Raw genomic sequence first — 23,271 nt, 5'->3', positions numbered from 1 at the left:
AAGATTAGCAATTGACTGCCAGACCAAATCTGTAACTGAACCATTCAAATTTATTTTCTTTAACGTTTCAGCTTGAGATTCAATTGTTTTAGATCCTATGTAAAAAGTCTTCTCACCCATATATGTCATCAATTATAACTTTGTACAAGTGTTTTTCAAGATAAAGAAAGTCTTATCGCGCATCGAGCCGAACTTTTAAATAACGTATTATCTGTATTCGATAACTATCGAATTATTGTTAAAACGTGATAAAATAGTTCGAACGAGCGAGTACTTTCATAAAGAATTTAATCTCTCGTCGAATCGTTCTTCCGAGCCCGCGCGAGTCAGGAACATTTCCTTCGCACCGAATTAAATTGGCGTTTCTGTAAAACAGAACTGCCAAAGAAACGGAGCATTTCCAACACACGGCGGTGCAGTAATTGCCGAGAAATTCAGCTTTACCTAGCCACCTAGCCGGGCGGCGGTTGGTCCGGCAAGATTAATCGTGTTTACCAAACCGATGCGAGGAGAATGTCTCTTTCATTTACGCCGGGCATGCTTCGCCGGAAGAAGGAGACCGGATGACGGCGTCTCATACATCAGACACCTAATTCTTCCTTTCGCTGGAGTGTTAACTCTTACATCTTATCCATTTAGAAGTTCCATCCGACCTGCTCCGGCCGGTAGGCTTGTCGTTCGTAAAACGACCAGCGATAATGCGTTTCGACGTCGGTATCCTCGTCTATCCGCGAACTTTCATCAATTTGATCGATTGAAATGTAGGAAAAATATCGAAGTTTTAATCGCTCCGTCCAACGAAGCAAACATTCTATCTCTATTCTCGTTTCCAACAAAAACAAATAAAACTTATTTTCAATTTTCAGTAGACCAACGCTTCCCTCCAGTCACGCCATTATTCAAGACGAGTGTTAATCCGGTAGTTGCATCGTTTACCATGAAATTTAGTTTGCACCGTAATCGTGAGTACACGAGTCTTTTAATTTCAATGTTCGTAAACGATACACGGATCGTTCGTCCGTGTGTTGTAATATATTCGCGACGATCGGGAACAGCTTTTAGCGGAATGACGGGCTCGACGAATCAACGATGAGCGGACGTGGGGATATACAAGACGAAATTGGATATTGCTGTTAAATATTTGAAAGAGCCCCGATCCGTAGAATTTCGTTGATATCCCGCGGGACTGGCCGCGTCTCGCAACTTTCCCGGATCTTCTTTCCCTTCGATTTTGAGCGGCCAATTAGCAGGAGAGCTTTTTTCTTCGGATCTTGATGGAGCACCTGCGGAAGACGACACTACGTTTACGAATGGGGATTCGAGCACTTAAATCTTAAGGTATTTCAATGTAAAATTAAAATATGCTTCTTCTACGATATCGTAACGGATATGGAACAGTTCACGAATTACGTCACATGGAATTTATCAAATCTTATATCTCTATCCTCCCTCTCGTCCTTTGTCACATTTGAACATTTTTAAGTTTAAAATAACGCGTTTCTATCGTCTCTGATTTCCCTCCCACCCTCTTGTTCCGCGAAGGCTAGAAATTTTTAATTCATAAAAATTCTCAGCGGAGATCGGGGGAATTGAGATGGAAAGACGAAGGAATATATAGACGTAGACCGAAGGGAATTTTAAAATTGAAGGTCTTGCGAGATGGAAGGACATACGTACAGCTCCCCAGCTCGATCTTGGCTTCAGATCGGGAGAATGTGTTTTTTTCCGCGCCCTCAAACACGTCACATGAATAAAAAATATCCTTCAAAGTTGCTAACCCAAGCGTCTGGACGGGCGAACCGAAACCCCTTGGCCCGACCAATACGGGGAATACGTGAAAACCCTGAATACTGGGGAAACTGAAAGTCGAAGGAAGGGCCGCGCGTTATCGCCACCCTCCTGCCATCCTAATTTCTTTCTTATGACCCGTTTCACTGTGAAATTCACGGTGAATAAAAGCGTTTTACGCGCATCGATCGACAATCTTTTATGTACCTCGATTCAGTCGCGAGGGTAATTTCTTTATTCGTATTCGAATTTTAGATTAATCTTGAATTATACGAATCGGCCGGGAAGCCATTCAGTTTTTTTTTCTAAAAATCATAAAAGTTTCCAAAGACCCTCTGCAATGGACAGTGTTCTAGTATTTGAAACTCTATAATTGTATGGAAGTCTAGCTTGCGAGCGTGGGTCATCAGCGACCCGATTCCGCCATTCGACTGTTAAGCGACCCTTGAATTCTTTTCTCCGTCTTCAGCGGAGCACCTTCTCACGATTCGCTGCGTTCCTTTCATGCGAATCCGGGAGTTCTTCGCAGACATCGATCCAGGATGCAGGCGTCGATAGTTTCTTCCCGCGGAAGCTAACCCTAATATATTGGATCGAGTTTAGAGGGGGGATGGAGTCGCGTTACTCCGTACAGGGGTGGTTCTTCAGGTTGGGTGGGGATCGGTAGGAAGGTTACGGGTCATAAACCGTCGTCCGGTCACCGAAATCGTCTCGAACGTGCGTCCATTTCCACGTGTGTGGGTGTGCTGTGTCCATGCGCGCGCGTACCACGTGTGATCCACGCGTTTCACGACGCGGATCCCTCCCTTTCAACGGGCTTGTTTACCGGTGCCCGTGCACTTTTAGAGTAATAGAATCCCGATTTTCTGATCGACGGGAGCACAACGGCATATCGCGAACACTTTCGTTTCGAGATTAAAGTGATCCCGTTCCGCAACTTTGCTTCCTTCGCGATCAACGCCCGATAAGTGAATCGCACCAATTTAAGCGACACTCTCGCACAACTTCCACGAAAGATATCGGAGGGATATTTCAATTGAAAAATATTCCAACGATAGAAATAGAATTTTTTCTTTTAATAATCGCTTTAATATAACTCTAAATTGTTTTGTCCGTTTCCACAATGTCGTGTTCGTACGCAAACTTTTAAGTTCGTTCGTACTTAGTACGCGATGAATCATTTGAAAAATACATCGCAAGTACTCCAAGTTAAGAACTATCAGTGTGTATGTAATGCGAAGATAAGATGTCCCCCATGTTCCCATGTGTCACAGCCCTCCATCGAGGATTATGTTGCCATCTACGATGGCGTACCCTCCCCGAACGAAAACATCGCGACGAATCACCCCAACCAGTCGGAATCCCTTAACCTTTTGCACTCTCGTGCTCGTTGCTGGTGAATCGTCATTTTTTTCAAGTTCGAGAATCCTTTCGCCCTTAAAACTTGCCGTCAACGGCGATTATTTACCGTCGTCCCTGTCCTGGATACTTTAGATTACATTTTCGGGAAGTACATCGAAGCGACTCGAGGAGATCGAAGGGAAGGGAACGGCGAGAAAAACGCCACCCTTATGATTTTTTAACACCGGACGCTTTCATGGCCGTATGGCGCGCGGTTGTGCCCCAGTTACGTGTTATTTTTCAGGGGGTGACTCGAGCACTTTTTTTATGAATCCACCAGGAATATTCCGCATCTCCCTCCGCGCTAACATAAAAACAGACATTAGGTTTTACTCCGCCTCGACAGTGGTTATTCCCTGTCAAACCTTTAAGTAAAACTTACAAGATTATTTTTAGATTATCAGATTATACGTGATACACGTAGTCCCTATCATTCTTTTTGTTTATAGTCACCTCGAGGAATTGGCGTTTCCTATGTTTAAAATTCAAATTTTAAGATTTGATTAAAATTGTTAATGGAATTTAAAGGAAATGTGAAGGGAGAAAACTAAAGAATACTTACCTCGAATAATATAATCCATCGAAAATAATATTCTCTTTACGATACAGAATTTTTACCTTATTTATACGATATACAACCAAAATTTCTGTCAGTTAAGATATTTCCTATTCCAAAACAATCAATATGATACTATCTAACATGTTTATGAGTCGCATTATTGCCGATAAGCAAGTTGATATTTTTACTTTTCTCCCTCCTCGAGGCATTCTTTTTGGCCCCCCTGTCATCTTTCCCAAGAAACGTTCCTATTTTTCCCTTTCTACAGTCAGCATTCCGAACGGCCGGGCCAGCACGTCAGCCTAATGTATGTCCTGCATCGCGAGGGTGCGTTTGATTCATTTCGCCGGGGTGGGTTCGCTCGTGCCTTATTCGCCACGCGTTTCGAGAGCCCTTTTTCCTCCCGGTGGTCGCGAGTGAAAATCCACCCCCGAAAGACTTTACACGGGCGTCATAAGCCGGTGCACTTAATTTAAAGATCATCGACCGGCGAAAAGTCGTCGGTACCCCGAGGTCGGGTCGCACCCCACCCCGCGTTCCTCGTTTATTTTTCCCTCCTCGTCCTCGCTAGTTCACGGATTTCTGCGGGGACGAGCTTCACAGTCTGTGCATTCCGCTTTACAGTTCATTTCACTTTTCCCGCCGACCGTTCTCCGCCCCCTCCCCGGGTTTCCTGGCGACGGGGAAAACTCTTTTAATTTTTATCCTTCGCCGAGCTCCGTTCCTTCGATTCGTACGTATCAGTTAGCGCTTTCCACTTAATTGCTTATTTATCGATCGAGTTGATTCGAACAGTTTGTGTCCCGAGCAAAGAGACTCCATGATTAAAGGGATTGTAAATAACGATGGTCAGGCAGGCTAAGGACGAAGACGTAAATCCCCAAAATTTGTCAGAAGTCTCAGGAATAATGACTGTTAGCAAATAACACTTTATTCAAGAATATACATTTTAATAATACAAGTGTGTGCATACTTATGGATTCCATAGCTAAAATTGTGACTGTTTTAAATCCAGTCTCTGTGCTCTGGTCCTGCAGACCGAAACGACCCCCGAAAGGGGGAAAAAGCCCACCAAAGTGTTCCCAGATGTCGAGAGGCTCGTAGAAAGCAGGCCTGTATCGTATCGTAGGGGTTTCCCAAGGACCAACGACGAATTTTCCATTTCCATCTCGATCCTCGCGGATGGAACGTAACGCGGGGATGGAGATTGTTGATTAATGCTCGAACGTCACCGGTGCCCGAGATCGCGTCCGATCGCCGATAGATCGGTCTCGAGGAGTTTCAGCAATTGCGGCCGATTCGGCTGTCGTTGACGCAGAGTCCTTTCAGAGGAGAAAGGAGGCAGCTACGTAGGCATGTGGCAAATTGCCGGTGCTGCCAGTTCGAAGGGAGCTCTTCTCCTCTCCCGTTTCTGTTCGCGGAGGTGGAGGCGCCTCCGCGAGGAGAAGGTGGAGCAAGAGAAGGAAGGACGAGCTGGAGTGAACAGAGGAAGAGGAGCAGTTGGAAGAACCGACGCGTAGGAAGGAGCCACGCAGGACGAGGTGGAAGGAAGGCGGCGGGTAATCTGTGATTCAAAGAGAGCGATCCATCTTGCGACATGCCAAGATTCAATCGTCGGCATTTGTTTGTGAAATCAGTCCCGGAGGACTCATCCCTCGACCTCGTCCCGCCACCGTGCCTCTTTCTACGTTTTGTCGGCGCGTATGTCCGAACGTACGCGAAAATTTCCGAATTCCGGATAATAAACACCAGAGAATTTCGAAAAAGTTCGAAAAGGATCAAAGAGGCCTGTAGAACATTAGCAGCATAAGCGATGTTAAGGCTAGAACTACCAAAGCAGTCAAAATGAATTTCTGAAAATTTATCGTAATTTTCTATGAGAGAATGAGTAAACGCTTATTTCTATTGCATTATACGTTTCTTCGGTAGAAATAAATACACTGTAATTGTCGGTAGTTCTAGCATCTGTTGTTGAGGAAGCTGATTTTTCGGCAAAATGTCGCTTTGGGTGACGTCACCGTGTACTCCCGGATGCAAAAGAAGCCGATAAAGGGAAGGAACGCATGATCGAAGCCGGGAAGGGCTAATCAGACCATATATATTTATTCAGCTAGGCGAGGGCGGACGTCTCGTCCCCTGGACGATGGTCCTTCTCGAGAGGACGAATGCAAAGAGCAGAACGGGACGGAGACACACACGCCGTGGCTTAGCGTCGAGGAAAAACCGGAATACGGGGATGGATTTGTGCCTGTGATCCGTGCCAGATCCCATAAAATGACCCCAGTGCGATCGAGTGCCCCTCCTCGAGGTGGTGGTATCGCGCGGGATACGGTAAGAGAGAAAGAGGATACGACCCCAGAAAATTATTGCTCTCCTTATACAATCGTCCATCGAATTGGGGCCACGACGAATAAACCAGTGCCCTTTCTGCTCTCCGGGGGGGCAGGGGGGGCGAACAGAAAAAAAAGAATATACAAAGAAGAGCATCGTCTGATCTGACGCGGAATTGCTTTACATTTTCGCGAAAGCCCGGGAAAACATCTCGCGTAAGGTAACGACAAAATAAATGCGCGCGGTGATCGAGACCGCGTGGGTGGGTTCGTTCGATTCAGCGATTTCTTTTGGACTCGCTGTTAATTTAAATTCAACGGCACGGTGGTTAAGAATTACAGCGTTAGACGATGAATCGAGTGCATACGTAACAATAATTGTCGAACCGTTAGTTCATGAATGTAAAACGATCTTAAATTCACCGTTAGCGGGATAATTAGAAGGAAAAATCTATAGAACAGCAATTAACAGCAACTTTTCAATGCAATTAGGAGGGATGAAAATTATGCAACTGATTGCAGGCATGCTTGATAATGCTAATTAACAATGATTCAGCGAGTGCCTCTATAGGGGCCTCTATTTATCAACGTTTCGACTCGTATACACTCGAGTCATTCCATAAGACTGCTCGATGAGTCATTGAAAATTAGTTGGTCATATAAAATGCATTCGTTCGTAGAATTAAGTTTCGCTTGCGTTTAAATCTATCGCGTATATTTTATATTCAAAAAGTAAAAATTGTCGATTATAAAATGTTAAAACGTTAAAAACACGGATCTTCTCGGGTCTTCTCGTTCTGTTATTCTTTCACGGACCCCTCTTGCGAGTAGTAGTGGTAGTCGATAAACCTGTAACCCTGTACGAGCTGTGCAGAAGTGTTGACCAAGTGGCACGCCAACAGCAACAAATTCCGTGGCTGCACTTTCCACGCGAACCTCATGAATATGGCAGAGGACAGGGCCAGGGCTGAAAATCATTTGTTATCTGTCGAAGTCACACGATATTCAAATAAATTTGAAAATTCATTATTTAAATTACAGAGACATTTGAATGTGCTTTTATCGCGACATTTCGTTCCGTGGAGGGGATGGGAGGCTCGAGAGGGCCAGTTTTCATCGAATGGCGTATCCAAGGAGTAAGAACAGCGGCGTGCCGCTCATTAAGAAATAAACGGTTATTCGCCGCGCTCGAACGGCAATTATTTTACGGGCCCTTTCTGCCTTGAAATCCTCCCCCTGGACGTCAGCGTTCCCCCGTTCGTCGTCGTGTCTCTTTCCCCGTCGCTAAGCGTGATTATTATATGAGCGGCGAAATGAATTCTCCGAAAGGTCCGCGCATCGAGTCTCGAGAACTCACCCAAAGTCATTTTGCCGCTAATGATTCTCGGATGCTTTTGCGTGTCGGATATGGCCGCTATGGGTATCATCCAGTTGAACACCGGTCCCCAGAAGTGCGTGCTTAAAAAGTAGTTCGTTTTCCATAAATTATTCTCATCTGGGTGGTGAACGGGGGTCTAGGTGGCGTGCATAGAATCAGGGTGGTGGGGGACGATGTACAATGCGAGACAAAATGATGCTCGAAACTTGTATTTCGAAATCATATCGACAAAACAAATTTCATTTGCTCGTAACTTTGCCATTTCGTATGTGCAGAGTTTTATCAGTCGTCATCGACCATCAACGACGCTGTAAACGATTTTTAAAAGATGTTGTTTCGGACGAGTAGTCATTTTGTTCCACACTGTAGCTTTTCTCGTCGATCGTAAAAAATGGGGGGAGGAAGGGATACGTAGGAGGAAATTCGTGGACCCGAGATTACAGGCGCGAGACAGAATCGTTTTCGGGGATGCCTGACGGTAATAAAGATTTTATGACGTAACTAGTCCCCCACTCCCATTCCTCGTGTCTTTCCACTGTAATGCAAACATCGTATTTGGAGAACGGCACCGAACTATCAACACTCGTATTTCTCGAACGACGTCGACCCGGTCGAAGCAGCTCGATCGCGACGATTACCTCATCAAATAGTTCCTCGTTTCTTTGTTAAACAGGCCCTTCGACGATCGTTTCACCATCGTGGACGATAATAGCCAGGGCTCCTTCTTAAAAAGACCTCAGAAGAAGGTGAACGCTATAACCTCGCGTCTCGATCTTGACATCTTGCGTTTAGAGTACGATAACGCGTACTTCACGTCGAAGATCGTGCAACGAAACGGAATATAACGAAGGTTCGACCGGTCTTTTGTTAAAAATTGCGTCCACGAGGATGAAACGAGAGAGTTCGGACGTGTTGGCCTGAAAGCAATCGTGAACGATTAATTCCAGGTCAACGCGTACTTCCGTATCCACGAAAATCTCCATCGGTGATCCATCACTTCCCAGCGATTTCTCGCCCTCGACCGATCGATTTGCATAACAGTTTACACGCATAATTTATCACCGCCGCGTCGGTCGTTCCTTTCTATTTTTTGTATAATTTTTTCTCCACAAACCTCTTGCACGACGGCGGAACCGTTGCCCCGCCATCCTCCTCATAATAAATGCACAGGTTATTATTTCGCGCGTATAATATTGATGGCGCTATGAATGTTGCATGGAGGGGTGCAAGGCGTTCGCGTAGCGTAGTTCATCGGGGGTGGAAACCAGCTAGTTCACGGGGGATGTTCCGTCGCACATGCGCCGAAAACGGGAATGGTATTATTGATCTGAAAAGGGGGCGGACTATGGAGCCCTCGAGTATCAGCAGCGTGTCGCGACGATCCCGGCACCCTCGTCCACGGGAATATCGAAAGAATTTCCATCATGGAGATCGCGGTAGTAAATTTCGAGAGAGAACCGACGATGTCCAGGCTCGCGTGATAAATCGTCGTTTCGTCGTTTCGTCGTCGTGAAATTTTGCATCGTTACAACGCTATTATTCGCTCTTTTTTTCTTGCACATACTCGTATATATTTAGCGTCGCATCAACTGCACCTAGTCGATCGTTATCGACGATGCCCAACGCGAATCGAATTTTATCGTACAGGGTTTGCGATTTAAATAAAATAACTGCAAAAAATAATCTGGCACGCAATATTTTATTTTGACATTAAATATAATTTAAATAACCACAAGAGAAACTCTATATTTGCGACTGCAATCATATTCCAATGATACAGATGTCGGAATGGTGGTTTCTAAAGAACGTATAGCGTATAGATAGCATAGAGATCGTAAATAATTGCAAGAAAGTACGGAGTTAAGATTCATTGGCTTCGTGCTTCCGTGTGAAAGAAGGATCAGGTGAGAAAGTAGAGAAAGGGGCCCCGCGAGGCGCCAGAAATCGACGCACCTGCGATCGCTGTGTTCCCTGCATATGCATTCCCGCATGTGCCACTCGCACGGACATTTCCCCTACGAGGAAATCCTTATCCCCGGGTCCGTAGGTCCCCCAGACCACCATTCCAGCCACTCAACGGTATTGCCGCTATTTTCCGTCTCGCGTATTATGGCCGGTGTGTCTCGTGATTCTACGGGAACGTCGTTTACATGCACCACTCCCTACGCGACTCGTCCGTATTTATTTTATCGCGCCCGGGACGCGAGCATCGAACGTGAAATTTCTGATCGAGACGAATCGTAAAACACGTGAAGCTTCTCGATTCACTTTCTCCCCGTTGCACTGCGCGCGGTTTATTTCAAAACCCCAAGAACATTACAAGATCATTCATTTTATTATCTCAGAATCGTTGTCATTTTTTTTTGTTGCGTCGTTTCGTGAGTTTGTGATTTTTTTTTAAACGTGCACACGGTCGTAGAAAATTCTAATCTCTCAAGGTTTCTTTCAAGGTTTTTTTCGAGTCCAAACGATGGCGTCTCTTACGATTTTGAATCGTATCGTTCGAGACAGTCCAGGAAGCGAGTCAATTTCCTTTGTTTGCCAATCGTGACTCGCGCAGGCTGCGGGGTATCGACGCGCGAACGATACAATCGCTCGTACGTACGTGTTTCATTTGTATTCGGCCGGAGGAAAGGCACGGACTTTGATGTTTCTTGCTGACGCGTCTCGGAACCTTTTCCAGATCTCCCTTCGTTCGTCTTGCGAGACTGATCTGAATGCGTCCTTCGTATTTGCCATCCCCCGGCTCTCTACTTTTCCAGAATAGCCGTTGACAGCCACAGTCACCCCTTGACGCGTGTTTCCTCCCTTCGCGGGTGAAAAGCCGCGCTCTGTGAACTCCGTATAGACTTCGACCCCCGACGATACCTTCTCTCGACTGTAAAGTGCAAAAATGTACCAGAATTATAAATCGAATTAAATGATAAATTGCAAGAGTCCAGAAGTGGCGCAAACTTGTGAGTCAGTTTTTTAACCCAATGAATAATAATAATTAACTGCACTTATTCTACTTATCATCTGGCAAAATTTAAGAATGCCTCGAGGTAATAGAAATCACTTTACCGCTGTTAACATCGTAATCTGTTTAGACGTTCGTACGTACAATGTGTTGACTTCATCAAGGGTCCCTGTAACTTGGTCCGGGTTAGGCCGATTTCCACGAATCCCAAGACAATATTTGCAAAGGAAAATCAGAATCTTTCCCTCCTCCACGAACACGCCACTCAGCTTGTTGTCGTTGTACAACTTGCTCGCGAGAAAGTCGAGATCCCTAATAGGTTGTCACCGGAACCATGGACAAGAAATTTACTTTTCGAGGTTGTACGAGAATCCCTCCTCAACGCGTTGACGAAATACTAATAGGTGAAATTAGAGAATAAAGTCAAAATAATTATTCTTTCTACATCTTTTTTATCCTGCTAAAGGTAAAAACAAGAAAAAATCGATATTTCAACTTTAAAATGGTGTTATTTTTTTAGCTATCAAGTTTATTCTGTCCTTTCAGTACTGGTTATAGAAAAATGTATCTTAAGTAAGAATCTTTTTCATTTCTTTGACTTACATGGGGAGGTAATGACCTGTCAACCTGGAATTTGAACCAAATTTGGTTGTAAAATACTAGACGTTTATGGCCAAGCATTTTTGAGAAAAATGACTTTAAAGTTTAAAATTTCGAAGTTGTCGGATCGAATTTGTTTTTTTTCACAAAAATACATTTTTGCAATACCATCAATAGTTTAGCCAAAGGTTTGAGTTTTTTGTAACAGAGAAACAGAATGGCTGAAATCATGGAAGCCAATAGAACACTTTCTCGTAGGAGGCTCTGTACTGCCACTAATTTTGACTATTTCTCGTCGTAAAAGTTTGTGAATATTACTGAAAGAGTAATAAATATACGAAACGTTGAGTCAAGAACTTGCGTAGTTTCTTTACAAAAGAAATATAAAAGAGAACAAAAAACGCGTTTTAAGGTAGAAGATCCCCATCAGGTAATGATATAGGAATCCATGTAAATAGTATTCGTTACTTTAAAAAATGTCATTTTGCTCAATTTTGTCCGCGTTTTTGCGCAGTGTGCGTTGCAAGGTTTGCCCGCGAAAGATGGTCGGGTTCCAGCTTTTGTCTCGATCGGGGGAGCCGATGCAAATCAGTCAGCACTCAGGATCGACGGGGCATTGTGGGTGCATCGTCCGACCGTTTCTCTTTCACCTTATTTATGCACTCGCTTTGGGAGTAATTGTTTCCTTCAGACGCGAGGCCCCGGGGACGATAGTCTCGCCTTGATGCGCCGCCGGACGGGGAACAGGCTTCCACGGCGAAGTCACGGATCCGCGCGTGTCACCGCGGAAGCTGTCTGTCCTTCTCGGTGCCGTCAACTTCTTTTGGTCCCTTCTATCTTTCCTGCGCGGAATCCACTCTGGATTCCGCCGGCGCGGTTTTAATTGCCCGTTTCGGTTGAATTCAATCGACGCTCGGTCTTACGGGAATCAATCGGCTCCCAGGAATTCGAGGGGAATACTTGTATAATTGCTGCAATATGACGACCACGGACACGGTTAATAACTCCCGGGCGCTTTGATAATCCCGTTTACCCGCGCTTAATTAAAATTACGCGGACGGTGTCGAACGATCACCACCTCCACATTACACGATCCAAATTTTCTGGACGAAAGAAAACATTCTTAGTAGGGATTCCTCCAAGAAAAGCTCAAAGCTCCAGCTTAAAAGTCTTACCCCTTAACCTGACCATTCGATAAATCATCGTATGGTAATTTTGTTTACAATCGATAAACGATCAGATTCGATAGTCCAGCGATAACGCGCAATTTTCTGTGATTTTTTTATTGTTGCATTACGTAAATTGCAAACGCAGCATCTGGCGTGTAATCACGATTGATTTAGATCGCACTTTGTCATTAGGAATCGGTCCTCAGGATGAAAGCATAGTATCGTGTCTCCTCCCGCGGCCTCCTCTTTTTCGTCTCTTCTTTGCGGCTTGTACCCAGGCTTTTATACTCCGACAATGCTTTTAATTACCCGTTCCGCGGCAGGACGGACGATCCAGTCGTAGACCACCGATCGTTTCGCTGATTGGTGGTCCTGGCCGATGAGACTTTATTACGAGACGTAATTGCCCTGATAAAATATTCCACATCGCGCGGCGCGTAATCGATCCTAATTGGTTCCACCGTACGTGGTATGTTAATTAGTTAACCGTCAATAACCCCCCGCGTGTCTCTGAAATCGCACACCCAGCATTTACATTTCTCGAGCCTGATTTATTACCGATGTCGATCTTTCTACAAATTACGCGTTTCGTTCTACGGAGACTGTACGATATTATTATTTTATCGCGTGGCTTTAATTTTCGTTTTAATTGCTAAACAATACCTGTTTTCTTTAAATTATACAGTCCGCGTACACGTTGTTCCAATGTATAAGACAGCTTTAAATTGTTCTGAATGTACTTCTAGCGCGTGTACCTAATAATTTGGCCGCTTACTGTAACTAGCGAGTTTTGCGAACGTGGGCGGTGCTCGTTTCTGTATTTCTCGCGAGGAGTAAAGAAAGGTATTATTACAAGCTGTTCCCTGGCACTCGCGCTCGTACATCAACGTCACTTAAAGTCAAGAAAATTTCGCTTCGCAATTTTTCTCACGTTTCTCGGTCTTCTATCTCTACGGTAGATCCTGGATAGCGGACGCGACGCAACGATGAGATTCGATTACGTATAATTTATGCGACGTTCCGAAATTCTGCCCATGCAATATTTCCGTGATCGATTGCCTTTGCAATGACAAAAATAATTGGAACTTTCTGCGGTAAATTCGCACTTCAAAATCTTCCAACATCGACTCGAAGCTTGGAAAAAGAATTCAATAATAGTGGCTTTCGGAATTTTTTATTTCGAAACGTCAGACTCCGTTCGAAGAATTCCTGAGCGAGTATTTCAATAATCAGAGACGATTTTGTTGCGCGTGGGGGATGATCGATGCAAGGCGCGATCGAGGAGCGATCCGAGCGAAGCCACGCGTAATCTCCGAAAAGCGCAATATAAGGAAGAGAGTTATGAGGGCAGATCGTGAATGCGGGCCATTATTCCGCACGATAAAGCGATTCCCCTGCACTTACGAAATTATGTTTCTACTATTTAGCATCGGGCCAGACGTCGCCGTGACCGGGGGTGGTCGAGGAATTCACGCGGCGGAAATCGCGCGGAGAAACGAGAATCCACGACGGGGGGGTTCCGTGGAAAGGCACGCGGATCGGCATTAGGAAAACGATAGAGCGTACCGGAAATGGAAACTTCGCCGATAAGATCGTTCCTCCCGCGCCACGGAACGATTCGTTACCGTCACCGATCGATCACCACTTCCGCGGCTTTTCGGAATCGACTTTAATCTCGCCCCGCGGGTCGGCTTCTATTCATTCCCGGCGACCTATCGATCGCTCGAATCGAAATTTTTCTAATTAACGGGGACTCCGTCGCGCGGAGTCCTCCGAGGCGAGCTGAAAGTTTTCCTGTTAAAACAGTGATTTCCAAAGTAAAACGGGGATTAACCGCTTCTCTTATCGATTGAAACGTTTATTAGTTTCCAGGATTTTTGTTACTCGTTGGCAAATATTAGTCGATTAGTAATCTCGTTCTTCATAATATTTTGTTGGCTCCATCTGCAGGGGAGAGTTTTACAATTCAAGGGATGGACAAAAAAATGTATCAGATTTGACTAGAAGTTCCTGTGGATCCTCAACACGTAAATAGAAAGCAATTAAGCGTCTAAAGAGCACAGTGTATTTCACGACCGATGAATACGTGTACGATCTGAAGAATAATTCGAAATATTTATTGACGTCCTGTATAAGGAGGAAAACAGCCATGCTTTCTTTTCCCACTGGCCAGGGCCGTCTTCCATCTTTCTCCCCCCGACCTCTCTTAGAAGTAATCACAATATGTATGAGAGGCGAGAAGACAGAAATCCGTCGAGATGCGAGTGAACCTCACCTAGCACTCAGTTTTCTCATTGGAATTGCGAGCAGCCCGTTTCCACTGCCAACTACATACATTATTCCGCTCTCACCCGGTATAATTTTACGCAAAAGCGTCAAGGCGGAAAGAGAGGGAGGTTTGGCGCGTGCAATTTCATCCGTCGTGGAATTTTCCAACGCCTCGCGTTTCATCGAAAAATTTTCGACAACCGTATCGACGACTTCGAAAACTGTTTATAGACGATTTAACATTCGACCTCGGCGGCTATTGCAAAATGTATACGACGGACGTAGGTCTTTTTTCGTTCGACGAAAGTACAATAGTTTACTCGGAATCTATCATTTCCTATTAAGCCACGTTCCCATAAATATGGAGTCCGGTTTAAGGGTGGGCTAGGTGGGACGAATAATATCCGCCGTGTTTGCCTTAGCTTCGTTGAATTATTATACGATTCATGTTTCGAATTGACTTACAAAATACAAAAGCGGAAGGAGTGGAATGTTATTGTACGACGGGGGCCATCAATGGAAGGATAGAAGGGCTGATATACCTCCGAGGTAAAACCTTGTATTTTTACAGGATTGCGCTCGACTTTTACGTCCGCGCGGATGAGTATTGTACGGACGCGTATCCTATGCGAATTCGCGCTGTTTTCGTTTTTGGACAGCATGTTAAAATAAAAATTCACTAATTTATCTCGAATTTCGTCGTTCCCAGAAGATTCTGTACACGTTTATCAATAATAAACAAAGTTTCAAACAGATTTAGATACAAATGATTAAAAGAACACGCGGACAATTTGGTAAGAATGCAAGAAAAACACGAAGTTTCGAGGCGCACTGGCCCAGGTCACTTTTGTCCAAAATGGCAGCGCTTAGGAATCCAATATAGTCGGAGCGAAAGGGCACCATTGAGTGGAAGAGAGGGTAATTTGACTCCGGAGTTCTCGAGCTCGCCTTGGCGCACAGTTACCCTCTCTCAGCCTCTGTGTCTGTGTCTCTATAAGGATAATGAGGATCCTCGGGCTGGGTAAGACGAGACCGAACGACCCTATTTCGGCGATTACGTTAAAACGTTGATTATATTTCTCTGTGATAAAATCGATTTCTTGCAATGAAACAAGAAACTTGCGCACGCAAGAGGACGATCGTTCGTTATACTGCTTGTTAACTTCCGCCGTAAAACTTAAAATTGGTCCTTGATGATAATGTGTTAATGAGGAAGTCGAACAAGACAAGAAATTAATTGCAAGCATTATTTATTTATGGCGACGTTTCGACGGTCACGGTGCATGGTCTTCTTCGAGTATAAATAGACTTTTGGATAAGAAATAAAGGAAAAACATATTCTTTTAGTCGTTATTAAATTTTGTTTAAACGTGCTCGACTCGGACTCGTCGATCGGTTCGCCGAATTTCGAAGGACCAGAGCCGGAACCAATAAAAATGCCCGGCATTCCCTGGTTCCTGTGGCTCGTCTCGTCGCGTAGCCGAACTCCAGCACGCGCCTGGACCTTCTCTACCTTCGGTTTTCCTCCCCTTCGACCTCCGACCACTCTGCCACCCTGTCCCCTTGAAGCTTCTTCGTTCGAAGCAGCGTCGGTATCCTCTACTTGTACTTTCTCGAAGCCCATCAAAGACTAACCAAATATTTGTCGAGGTCCTTGCCGACCCTCCGAGAGAGGGGGTGGTGTCCCTCGCTTTAAACGTAACCCTGTGACCCTCCTGCAGACCGCCAGCCAAGCTTCGGAAACTCTTTTGTATCAAATCGAGACTATCGCGAGCGGAGATCGCCCGCTGGGGCTGTCACGCCGTCATCCTGGATCCTTTAATTTCTGTAATTGCGCTGCACGAGGGTCAAAAAGTCTGCAAGAGTCCTTTGACATCGAGGAAGTACCGAGGCGTTCTGGTAAAATAGTTTAAAAATTTTCGCCAAGCACTTACTCGCGTCTACCTTCTCTCAAAGTAGAAACTTCTTATCTCTGCTCTTTGTCACTTTGTTACTTCATTATTATTACATGGTAGAAGAGACCAAGAGAGATTGTAAGATCGTACGATTGTGCTCGTAAATGCGATCACAACGCTCTGTTCGTAAAATCATCTTGAGCACGGAATCAAGATGGATTCTTCATCTGTCCTATCTTGTCTTCAAAATCATATCCACTCGTTTATCGTCGCATCTCTGTAACTTCACTCGTACCGGTACATCCAAATATACTCTTCTTTCTGTTGATAAACTCCGCCAAAGATTTTATTGTACTTTCTTCCGAAGTCTTCATACTCCGTTCCGTTCCAGCGTTATCAGCAAAGTTATTAACTTAAAATTAACGGAAGTTAACAAGATCGTTTCAGGAAGAAGGATCGAGCATCTGCAAGTTGCCCCATCGTTCGTGTCGAATCAGGGTTTACAGAAAGAAACGTTGCCCCCGAAGTCGCAATTTAATCGAAAGCAGTTAGCATCCCCGTATTGTTCTCCCCGAAGTCCTCTTTCAAAATTTACGCCGCAGGACTCTCCGGCGGCCAGAACGATCGGAAGTCAAACAGACTGTTACGAACCATCGTCTTCCTCCCACGACTTCTGTATATCCAGCGTTCCCTCCGTGCTCGGTCCGTTCCATCGTTGGCTCCCTTTTCTTCGGAATTCCACGAAGACCGCCATTGATTGATTCCTTGTTAATTAAAGGCTCGTAGGAACGTGCACTCGTAGCTGTCGCGCGGGAGGAACGGGGGGAGGGGGCGGGAGGAATACGAGGAATCGATCGTGGAACAAGAAACTCCCATGATCGGGGAAAAAGACGAGCGAGATCGAGCCAGGGTAGAGCGTGTCGATCGGGATCGATCCGAGCTCTCTCTCTCCGCCTTCCTCCGAACCCCCTTGTACCAGTGGATGAAGAGACGTTCTGCATAAGTCCGAACACCATGAATATTCATGGGTCGGACGACGTAGAAAGGGGGATATTCGAGCGCGGAATCCGGCCGCGAAGAAATCGGATCGCGAAGTTTCGGTTTCTTTCGATCCTACCGGTCGTTCCATCGGCGTCCCAATCTTTGTCGTCGCGCGACCAGCAAGACCACGGTCCCCAAATGATTTTAATAGCTGTCAAGAATTTCACGATAGCAGAGACGGATAAAAAAAAATTTGAGTTTTTCATTCGTGGACCGTACGTGGGTTAAATTGAAAAAAAGTATCGTCGATGGAGAATGCACGCGATATCGAATTCATACGGAAACTGTCTTCGAGCGATACAAAAAGGGGAATGCATAAGCGGAGAGTAAGGAGAAAGGACAAGTGTAAACGTTACCAAAGAATCTTTCGCGATCCACGGTGCAGATTAAACGCGTTCCTGCGAGGATCTACGCGACGTAACTCCATTATCGCCGGCATTTTTCCAACGGGCTTACATAAACGGAGTTCTTTCGCTCAGAACGCATCGGTAATTAACGGTGAGCGCGGTGACGAACCGTTCACGCGGATGAATAATTCACCGATTGATTTCTGTACCAGTGCAACACTTGGTACCGCGGCATTGTTCCGTCGATTCCCACGTTACGTAAAATACGGTGAATTTAATGATGAGAAAGGAGATAAATCCCGTGCTGAAAAATTTTTACTCTCCTCTCTGTCCCTCGCTACGCGGCGTCGCGGTTGCAGCGCCTGTTCGGGGAACAATCGTATGCGGGTTCTACGGCGAACTATGCGTCGCAATTTATGGAATTCGTTGTACGTTTATTCGATCGTTAAAACGTCGGGATCGAGCAACCTTTACAAATGTCTCCCGTCATGCAAAGGTCCCTCGATCTAAGGTTTGCCCTCAGGCCTGGTTCCGGGCCCTAAAATCTGGCCAACGTCTCAGATTTTTGCTGAGAAAGTATGCACACGTGCGTTTTAACTTTTACACGTGTATTTTTCAAGTATCAGAATAAAGAAAAGAATTAAAATTTGATTTTGGAGCTAAAGATTTATAGGTATCAGTTTGTAGTAGCGTCTCGAAAGAGTCGAGTTGAATTTTTTACGTTACAATTTCTAGCCTGTTTCGCGATCATCGAGTCTCCTCACGAAATTTGAATGTTAATTCGCGCACTTATTAGCGGCTCGATCTACCATCGACGCATATATACGTCGAGATTCCACGGACTGTACGAGGAGAAATGCGAATGCCGTGGATCGTTCGTCGTCTCTCTCTTCGTTTTCTTAACGAGCGAGTCGATCCGGCCGCGAATTGGTTAAAAACGATATTACCCTGGCGATAATAATTCCACGAAGGGAACAATGACAACGACTGTACGAGAGAGATCGAGATTTAATCGACGCGCGTGGATATGAAATCTAATGTGGCCTCTAAGTATCGTTTGAAATCACGGCCTGTATATTAATTACGGCTAATGCGTCGTGACGATGGTTTCAAGTGGCGGCGGCGAGAGAGGGGGGAAAAAAAGAAACCAGAACGATTTTCTTCGCTGGCTTTTATGAAGAAGTGAACAGGCGAGACTCGACGGACGATGGTCGTATTTAATCGTTCCAGCCGTTTCACTGTGAACCGGTAACGTTAATATGTTCCAGGAACGCCGATGGTTTTTACGGAACGCATAAACACTTGTCGCCTCCTATACATGATTGATAATAGCTTGAAATCTATGTTAAAAATGTCTAACTACATTTTTAAATAGAGAAATATACAGCAATGATGAAAGGAGAGAATCTTCCACTGTCTTAGAACAGTCTAACAACGCGTATTAAAAATAGTTAAACTTTACTCGCGTACAGTTCCAAAGATATTAGTGTTTTATTAATAATTAAGCCACTGCTAGAAGCGGAAAAGCCTCCCCTTTAAACTGGTTTTTGGTTTTTGACGATCCGACTTCCCGTTTTCGAGATATCGTAATTTATGTAAATAGGTAATTTTAAAAAAATTCCCTTATGGCGCTTCCCGTGTTAAAACGGACTACCAACGCGTATTGAAATTACTAAAACTTTAATTACCTGCAGTTTCGAAATTATTAGTATTTTCTCCATTATTGAGGCATTGTTAGCGGCGGTAAAGCTTCCTCTTTGAAATGGTTTTTGGTTTTTGTCGATCTGACTTTTCGTTTTCGAGATATCGTAATTTATGTAAAGGGGTAATTTTTTTAATTTGACTGTCTCTGTCTCCGTCTGACGCGTCGCATCGTACCTCTTTGTCGCACGTGACTCGTGACCGAGTGACCTAGTTTCGGACGTAGTATTTCCAAGAATTTACTACGCACTGTTTACTAGTGTCACGCGCGCGAGTTCATTGATATCAATGAAACGTAAACAAACGCTTCGGACCCTTATATCTCCGTAACTAGCCACCGCATCGACTTGAAATTAAAATCGTCATATCTCCGGAACTAATTACGCTATCGACTCGTACAAACGCTCATTTTAAAGGGCATTTTATCCCCTATCCAATGACTATACCAACTACTATAATTTATGCTATCTTCTATGTTTATTTTAACATTTACTCTGACGCTACATACTCAAACTAGTTTCAGCAATCCCTATTGATTATACGACTATCGTGCGATAAAACTGGATCATTTATGAAACAAAGTTCGTTCTCAAGAGCGTTTTATCTCCTATCCGATGAAAACTAAAAAATTACGACGTGGTTTGTAAATTTTCCGTACTAAGTTAAAGCACCAAGTATACACATTTAGATTAAAATTACTGAATATTTTTGTACAGATTTTTAAAATGTACGTTTCAAGAAAAAATATGCTACATAAAAGAGATAGATAGCTTACGAATAAACTTCAAAACATAATGTTCTATACATATAGTTCAAACGTTAGGAGTATATTGCCTGATAAAAGAGAAGAAGAGAGGTCATTTTACCGATCATTAGTGTTAATATTCGGAAAGCGTGGTCAATTAAACATTGAGAATTTAGAACCCGGAGAAATTATTCCAAATTTCTGCTCGCGGGTCGTCTTGAAGGAAACATCGCCTTCCCCTCCAAGGAATTTGAATAACCAATCGGGCTCAAGAATTTTCCGAAAATCCACGATCGAACTCGATAGCGAAACAGTCGGAGCCGTTACCTCAACCTGCACGGTCGATCTGCGATCGCGTAAACAAGGAACAGTAATTGCGCTGCGATAAATTCTAGCATCACGGTCGCGACTTGTAATAGTGTTCACTGGTAGTGACCATCAAAACAATACGAACGAGGCATTACAATCTTTCTGAGATCAAGTTTCACGATGACGGGGCAACGAAGTCTGCTATATTAAAATCAACACATTTCATACTTTATAAGGTATTTAAAAAACAATTTAAACAAAATTAAATAGCATGTATCGATAAATTTACTTGTAGTTAAATCGTTGCTGATTTTTCTTTTTATGACACGTGATTATTAAAATATTCGTCGCCTCTGGTTTAGATCTTGTGAATTTTCATGAAAAATGAGTCGAGCATCGCGAGAGACAGTGTCTGGAAGGTCGAGAAAGTCACGAAATCTTTTCTGTAAGTGTTTTCTTAGTAGATCCGTCGAACAGCTCGGAAAAGCGTAGTTTGCTTCGTCTGGTCGCGCGGCATATCGCTTTTCCTCTCGCAAAACTCGTAATGAGAGACCTCCGTTCTTCCTCCCTTTTCTTCGTGCTTCCTTCATCCTTCGATTTCTCCCCCAGTCGCGTACGCTCGTCCTTTTGTGCGTCCTTCTCGTCTCGGCCGTTCTTCCGTCGAGAGTTTGTGGAAGTGCTCGGGATTCGCGACAGAGGGTCCGTTAATGAGCAAATATAGGGTGTCCATTAAGTCGCCGACAATCGTAGCTTCGTTCAGTTCGTTCTACGAAGCAGCATCCTCCGCGTCCGCCATCTTTTACGCTGTTCCTCGATTCGCGAGATTCACCTATGCAGATATCGAGACATTCGAATACCTATCTCAATAGAAATGATGATAGTATTGAAAAATTGTCATCTCATTGAATTTGGATACATTTCGACAATTTTCCAAAATCAACTCGCGACAAAGAGTGATCCGTTCGGCACGAAACTGTCTGCAGCGTGCGTAAAGGATTTCGTGTCCTCGGTCTGGCGATCGAGACCGTGCAAAATTTGTCAGCGACCGGTGAGGTCCTTTTTCAAGGCGAAAAGCGACTCCTTGACTTTTCAGCCGGCGCGGATCCGATCGGATACGACTCGAGGCGCATTCAATTCGCTAACGAGCGACCGTGATTAGTCGGCCACTGTCCAAGGGTTCGATATCCTCCCCATTCACCCTCTCATTACCCGGTGATCCCCAGTAATTTCACGGAACAGTCGGTCGAAATTAGCCGGTCAGTTTATACGCCGGGACGTCCGAGGCGTTTCCAGCGAACCTGAAAACCCGTCAACCGAATCTCTTCTCGATCGTGCGTTCAAATTTCTTCGACCGTTCCGCGAATCGCCCATAGAAAACGCTCCTCCCCGAACCGACCGGGAGCGCCCTTCTTTTTTATATCGGTCCACGGACCTGACTTGGCGAACGCGGCGCCTCGAAACGGATCAATTAGACGGCCATTTGTTACCTAACTTGCAATTGTCTATTCCGTCGTTCGCGTCTCGATCGTTGATCTCCCGTCGTCTTCTCTCGTTTCTCAACGTGGTTCACCCTTTGTCAAGACTTTTCTATCGTGGCTAATTTCAGAATTGGTGCACGTATAAATAAAACGAGCACCGGGTCATCTTTCAGAGTTCTATTTATTTAGTCACGGAAGATGGTTACATAACAAAGACGAACAGAAATACAAAATTTAATCATACGAAGTATGAAACTGACTGAATAATTACAAGGAGATGCCAAGTGAGGAGCATTTAAATGATAGAATTGAATGGTTAAAAACATCGATTGTAAGGGTTATAGAAGCCATGAAGTGTTCTATGTGAAATAATTCAGAACGATGTAGTATTCTGGAAAGAAACTTAAATCTAATCATTTCAATGATATTCGAACATGAGTTGACTATCAAGCGTAAAAATTTCTGTTGTGGTCCTTCAAGAGATTAGCTATCTATCGGTCTTATTGGAAAATTCATTCCTCGAAACACGACAATGTTTGTTCTAGCCAAATGTCCTCGTGAAGGTCTCGATAGATCGGACGCCTGTCGAGTGCTCGTACTTTTATCTAGAAAAAAAGGTCAGTTGGGAGCTTGTGGGACGCGTGTCCCGGAATTAGTCTCGGACGTAAGCCTCGAGCGACAGCGGGAGAAGTCGCGCGTACGAAGCGAACGAGGGACAAACGGTCGAGAGGACGCGGAAAACGGGGAGGAACGGGGCGCGGAGTGTTCGGTAGATTGCTTCTGATAGATAATAAAGAGGGCATTTCTCCGAGGGATTGTAGCGCGACGGTAACAGCGCAACCGGGCTGTGTCTGTTCGCTGACAGATATTATAAGTAATTTCGCTGAGGATGGAGAGAGGACGCGAGGACGTTACGAGCGTCTAACGTGACAACCGGGCTCGTAACTTCTCTCCTCGTCTATGCTTCGACATGCTTCTATTTATTTCTTCGCGAGAATCCTGAGGTCTCACCTAGAAAAATGAATAACCGCGGAACGTGCAAACGACGCTATAAACGCTAGCTGCACTGATATTTTCATTGCTTTTCGAACGATTGGCAATTGGTTGACCATTGAACACGCGTTTCCATCGAGTTACGTTCAGATATAGAAGTTGACACTGAAAGTGAAATATGACGATGCCCCTTTGGTAGTTTCGACAATTTTTTCTGTGCTACGAGTGTCTCTGTTTTTAGCAGCGAACATTGACACAGCAATGGCAGCGTCAGAGTTTTGGCAAAAGCCAGGCTCGGATCACCGCCGCA

General features: G+C 44.6%; 1 protein-coding gene across 1 annotated transcript; it reads right to left on the bottom strand.

Annotated features, from left to right (window-relative positions):
- Positions 1-6,878: 6,878 nt before the first annotated feature.
- Positions 6,879-9,466, bottom strand: LOC122396671 (mitochondrial pyruvate carrier 1-like). Its single transcript, XM_043395264.1, has 4 exons — positions 9,410-9,466; positions 8,095-8,180; positions 7,436-7,536; positions 6,879-7,045 (listed from the first exon to the last, which is right to left on the bottom strand). The coding sequence occupies exons 1-4, from the start codon at positions 9,464-9,466 to the stop codon at positions 6,879-6,881; spliced, it is 411 nt and encodes a 136-aa protein (XP_043251199.1).
- Positions 9,467-23,271: the final 13,805 nt, after the last annotated feature.

This window comes from Colletes gigas, unplaced genomic scaffold (genome assembly GCF_013123115.1).
Source record: "Colletes gigas isolate AHSC1104 unplaced genomic scaffold, ASM1312311v1 Colletes_gigas_Sc00001, whole genome shotgun sequence".
In the NCBI taxonomy this organism is placed as follows: Eukaryota; Metazoa; Arthropoda; class Insecta; order Hymenoptera; family Colletidae; genus Colletes; species Colletes gigas.
Note: the sequence above shows the minus strand (reverse complement) of the source record. Positions and strands in the feature narration are given on the sequence as shown.